Source organism: Corvus brachyrhynchos, unplaced genomic scaffold, assembly GCF_000691975.1.
Source record: "Corvus brachyrhynchos isolate BGI_N302 unplaced genomic scaffold, ASM69197v1 scaffold787, whole genome shotgun sequence".
Classification (NCBI taxonomy): domain Eukaryota; kingdom Metazoa; phylum Chordata; class Aves; order Passeriformes; family Corvidae; genus Corvus; species Corvus brachyrhynchos.
In genome coordinates this window covers 24535-30273 of record NW_008239142.1, presented here as the reverse complement: position 1 = coordinate 30273, position 5739 = coordinate 24535, and the positions used below count along the sequence as shown (strand labels likewise).

The window sequence follows — 5739 nt, the reverse complement described above, 5'->3', positions numbered from 1 at the left end:
ATCCTGGGGCTCTGCCGGTGTGGGTTTGGCACAGGTGGGGTCACACCTCCATCCTGGGGCTCTGCTGGTGTGGGTTTGGCACAGGTGGGGTCACAGCTCCATCCTGGGGCTCCCTGGTGCTCCCTGAATCCTTTGGCCACACGATGGAGCACAAGGAATTCCCGGGCTGTGGTTTCTGAATGCACACGGAACGATTTAGGGGAGATTTGGTTGGGATTCTGTGGTGGACAGGGTCGTTCTCATCCTCTTTTTTTTTTTCAGTTTGATGTCCTGCTCTGCCCTGGCAATTCCAGCACCCGGCACTTACTGATTCCCTGTTTTTGTCATCCCGGAGCTGCCCCGGGTTTTTCCTGAGTTGATTTAAGACCCACTCTGGGGATCGGGGTGATTTTTATCAGCCTCGGTGGGCGTGGAGTTTGTCTTTCCATGATTGATGTAGAACGGGGATTTTCAGCTCTGAGTCGAGTGAAAAGGGATGGAGGAAAAAAACCAAATTAGAAAGGAAGTAGTTTGATGGAGTAGAGGTTTTATTGTGCGTGTTGGGGATGTGCCAGAGAGAATAAAATAATGCAAACTACGGAGCAAACTCTCTGACTTCCAGCTGCTACGCCACAGGTGGATATTTAATATATTCATTATATTTAAGGAGGTTTTATTATTCTATTTAAGGACTAAATGCTTTGAGAGTGAATTGCTTGACACAAGAGACCCCCTTTGACTTGAAAGCCAAGTTCTGTTTTTCATCATTTTCCATTTTTTTTTTGGTCTTATTTCTGTTAGTTTCGTATACAATTAAAATCCCTGAATCCCTGAGGTTGGAAAAGCCCTCCCAGACCATCATCTCCGACCTGTGCCTTATCCCCACCTGGCACTGAGTCCTTGGACACCTCCAGGAATGTGACTCCACCACCTCCCTGGTCAAGAACCCCCAGATTTCTTTACAAATTTCCCTCTGGAACAAAGTTGGAAGCAGAAAATAAATGTTTATTTTTTAGCGGCATTGGCGTGGGGAGCCCTTTGGTGGCACTGAGGCCACCTGGATGTGGTGTCATCCATGTGAGTGGCCGGACTCACATCTCCTTCACACAGCCATGGAAATCTCCTTGTGCCACGGGGAGATAAGAGAAGGAGATAAGAAGCTACGAGACCCCGAAATCTAATACAGAGAATACATGGAGAGGATTGAATAAGGGCTGGCTCCTAAAGGTGCCAGAAGGTTCCCAAAGGTGCCAAAAGGTTCCCAAAGGTGCCCAGGAGTGATTTCCAGCAGGAAAAGCGTCATGTTTGTGGGAGTTGCCCCTCAGTGCTGGATGTTCTCGAGCTCTTCACACCCTGGTTGTCCCCCGGGCACCCCGGTGAGGTTTTACTGCCCACAGTTGTACTGGTAACTGTTGGACCACTGGTAGGAGTAGGGGCAGGAGCTGTCCTGGCACACGGGGGCCGGGGCACACACCTGGGGACACCTCCTGACCACGGCCTGCCCGCAGCGGGGCACACACAGCTCCCTGCCCTGCACCAGGGGCTGCGGGAAGGGCACGGAGCAGGGGTCCAGACACCGGGAGCTGCTGCAGGACGAGGAGGACGAGTGGTGGCCTTCCACCACGTGGGTCTCCACGCAGCCTGGCCGGCAGGGCCCGAGGCACCGCGGGCTTGCCAGGGTTTTCCTCATGGTGCAGACCTTGGTCCCCGTGGGGGCACAGGGAGAGCAGGACCCGCAGGTCACCACGCCGGGGCTGTGGCACTGCTGGGTGAAGGTGGGCGCGGAGCACTTCATCCCGCCGGGAATGTAGCACTGCTGCTTGTACTGGTACCCGTAGTAGGACATGGCTCTGGAGGATCCTGGAAAACATGGGAGGGAGGTGAAGGAATTCCCTGCTGGGCTCTGGCACAGGAATTTGAGCTCTGGCTCTCAGCCCTCAGCTCTCCATCCAACTGCCACGGCAGGGACACCTCCCACTGTCCCAGGCTGCTCCAAGCACCATCCAACCTGGCCTTGGATGCTTCCAGGGATGGGGAATCCATGGAATAACCTGGGCCAGAGCCTCCCCACCCTCACAGGGAACAATTCCTGCCCAATGTCCAACTGTAATTTCCCCTCTGTCACTCTGACCCCATTCCCTGGGTCCTGTTCCTGCAGTTCCTGAGGAAAAGTCCCTCTCCAGCTTCCCCGCAGCTCCTGCAGATCCTGGGAGGGGATCTGAGGTCTCCACAGGCTGAACGTTCCCAACATTCCCAGCCTGGCAAAGACTGATCCAAACCTGGATAATTATCACCTGAACCAGCAAAATAAGTGGCCTGCAGTAAAGGAGAGGTGTAGAACTCAATTTTAACAAAGCAAATAAAAGATATGGACCAAAGAAGAAGATGGAGAAACATCACATCCCAACTTGGGCGAGGCTCTGTAAATCTCAGGCTCAACTTTAAACTCCTTTATCTGTCTCTGCCTTTAAGAAAAACAGCAACAAACCCAAGAAAGAACCTTTAGAAGAACAACCCTCTTAATTCCCAGTGTCAGGCTATTCCTGCAGGATCCAGATTCCAGTTCCAAGTCCCAATAAAATGGTATTTTCTTAGGAATAGAAACAGGGAAACAACTTACCGAGCTCACGGTGGAGAGTAAGGACTGGATGGAAAGCTTGGAAATGGGGGTTTTTATATGGAGTTTTTATAGTCCTTCAGACTTCATGGAAAACCTGAGCCACTGAGTATCAAATCCTAATAAACCACAGCAGGGAATTTGTTCACGTGCAACTTTTTCACTGGCTGTAATTATTTTACTCACTTGGGCTTGTTAATGCGTTGCTGTCCCCAAATCCCATGAAAAACACCTCACACCCTGCGGGTTCTTTCCATTTTAAAGCTTTATGGGGAGAAGGAAAAGCCGCCTTTTATCCCATTGACCTCGTTAGGTACCTAAAGAAATCCATCTCTGTCCTCCTAAAGCTCCTTTTGTCGGAGTGACGGGAAGCAGCAGTGGGGGAGCGGGAATTGATGGTTCTCACTCCATTTTTCCTGCATAAAGGCAGCTGGGACACTGAGGAATGAAGCTTTGGAAAGCAGGACTGGGAGAGATGCACCCAAGGCTGGCACTGAGCTGCTCCTCATGTGGCTGATCCTGTGCCCCTCAAACTTCCTAAGAGTCATTCCCTGACTTTGCTCCAAGCCCCATCCAGCCTGGCCTTGGACACTTGCAAGGATGCAGAATCCATGGAATAACCTGTGCCAGGGCCTCCCCACCCTCACAGCGAGGAATTCCTTCCCAATATCCCATCTGAGCCTCCTCTCTGTCAATCCGAACCCGTTCCTCATCATCCTGTCACCACCTGCCCTTGCAAAACGTTTCACCCCAGCAATAACAGAACAGGGAATTCTTTCCTCATGACCCCATTGTCCCACCCTGCGATGATCCCAACAGCTCTGGGATCAGCCCAACAGCTCTGCTTTGCACCCAGAGCTCGGCTCTGTCCCTGTGCCTTGTGCTGGGCCCTCCGAAGGGATCCTGCTGCCGCAGTGTGACGTCATTAGGGTAATTAGCAGCCTTTGATGTGCTGAGACGCGGCCCTGAAATTGACTCTGTGCTGGCGTTGTTCGTAATGGGGCTGAGCCAGGACAGCTTGGCTCGTGTCAGACATTAATGAGCATTTGTGAGGGGTTTACGAGGTCCTGTTATGAAGGTGTTGTTTAACGTCCTGTCAGTGCTGCTCCTGCTTTATGAGCGGGTAAACACCAGGGTGAGCCAGCTCAGCACCCCAGGAGTGTCTTCATTAATCAGTAATGTCCTTATTTATCACTAAAATGTCTCCATTTATCACTAAAATGTCTTCATTTACCAGTAGAACAAAGCTGAGTTTTGGGGTGAGAACAGGCCCTGATAAAGGTTTTTTTCCTTCCTTCCAGCTCTGAGCATCCCTTTAAAAAAAGCCCCTGTGGATGTGGTGGTTTAGCTCTGATTTTATGCATCTATTAAATATATTACGTATTTATGTATTGGAAAGGGGAGTAGAGTTATCAGGGAATCAGGGAATGGGTGGGAAGGACCTTAAAGAACATCTCATTCCATGGGCATGTGGGAGGCGGAATTCCCTCTCCAAACTCCTGACAGGAGCTCCCACTGACCAAGAGGGAACGGCCTCGAGCTGTGCCAGGGGAGGCTCAGGGTGGATATTTGGGAAAATCCCTCCTGGAAAGGGCGGCCAGGCCTTGGGAGGGGCTGCCCAGGGAGGCCATCCCTGGAGGGATCCCTGGAGGAAGGACTGGACGTTGGTCTGGGTGACCAGGTGGGGATTGGGCACAGCTTGGACTCGATGACCTTGGAGCTCTTTTCCAACCTCAGGGATCCTGGGGTTCTGTGTTTGGTGTTTCATTGGTGTCCGTGATGGATCCATCCCTGGTCCCCGCTTTTTTGAGCACTTCACCCCCACTGGTGTCCTCAGGGATCTCCCTCCTCCTGGGCTCAACTCTTGCTTGATCCTTTCTGTTTTATCTTTCCAAAGCCAGTGATTTTTGTGCTTTTCATCTTTACCTTCAGAGGAGCTGGAATTTGTTCCTTCAGCCTGTTTGAGCTGGTAAATTGAGCTGACACTGCTCTGTTGTGTTCCTCACTCAGGTGCTGAGTTTTGGCCATGTTACACCTGTTGATTCATCACTTTTATTTCCTGGTTGTGTCTGAGCTGTTAAGACTCCTGTTAACAACGATACAATGACAACGTCAGGGCACTAATGAGCTTTTATGATGTGTTTGGAAGCACTTCCAGAAAGCCTTGACATGGCGCTTGTCAGGGTTACTGTTCATGTTCACAGAAATCCACCCTGCAGTGACAGGAACCCCGAGCAGAGGGAACAAACCCCAGCACTGCTGATTCCTCCCATGCTGGAGTAAAGATCTTAATTTTTAATTATTAATAAATCCCTGAAATAAGATTTAACATTTAATCTTATCTTCAGCTGGCTAAACCCAGTACCCGGGTATTAATTCCAATGTTTTTGACTTTGGGGATAAGTTGCTGGCCAATCTAAGCTGAGGTGAAGGCGGATGTTGCAATTCCCATGGTTATCTTCCATTATCAGTTGTGGCTGTCCCACCCCTGGAAGTGTCCAAGGCCAGGATGGATGGGGCTTGGAGCAACCTGGGATAGAGGAAGGTGGAATGGGATGGTCTTGGAAATCCCTTCCAACCCAAGGGAGAAGGCTTTGAGGTGAGGTTTAATAAAAGAGAGCAGAAGTAGGAAAAGACTTTTGTTTTTAAACCAAATGGAACCACAATGGAGCAGCTGCTGCGGGTGGGAGTGTCCATCCAGCTCATACCGGTGCCATCCCTGGCATCCCTGACTCCACTCCTGGCTGTCCCAGAGCCTCCTCCTCAGGTTTAGCAGGATGATAACCCCAATCAGCAGCTGGGATTCATCAGCAACTAGGATTCCAGAGGCGTCTCCCACTCATTGTTCCCAACGTGCCGCGTGAGTTGTTGTTCCAAGGGCTTTGGGTGCCCTTTGATTGGAGAAGTGACTCCCTGGAAAAAATGCCTGCCAAAGTCTTGCCTCGGTCACACCCCATTTATGGCCTTTTTGCCATTCCCTAAATCCAGCCATGATTGATGTTTTTGCAAGTATGGGGTATTTAACGTGATGTAAAATGTGGTCTTGCCTTTCTTTCTGTTTTATTGTTAAAACGTGTAAAGGAATTGTGTGCTCGGTTGAAATCAGGTTGAAAGAGGTGTCCCGACTTATTTGGGTCAATAAC

At 50.5% G+C, this 5739-nt stretch overlaps 1 protein-coding gene across 1 annotated transcript; it reads right to left on the bottom strand.

The window, feature by feature from the left end:
• Positions 1-963: 963 nt before the first annotated feature.
• LOC108448120 (keratin-associated protein 16-1-like) lies at positions 964-3212 on the bottom strand. Its single transcript, XM_017740076.1, has 2 exons — positions 2600-3212; positions 964-1839 (listed from the first exon to the last, which is right to left on the bottom strand). The coding sequence occupies exon 2, from the start codon at positions 1823-1825 to the stop codon at positions 1364-1366; it is 462 nt and encodes a 153-aa protein (XP_017595565.1). The 5' UTR covers positions 1826-1839; positions 2600-3212; the 3' UTR covers positions 964-1363.
• Positions 3213-5739: the final 2527 nt, after the last annotated feature.

What these genes read in the sequence shown, in the direction of transcription:
- LOC108448120 (XM_017740076.1), bottom strand. Translation starts at nt 1,825, where the DNA reads ATGTCCTACTACGGGTACCAGTACAAGCAGCAGTGCTACATTCCCGGC.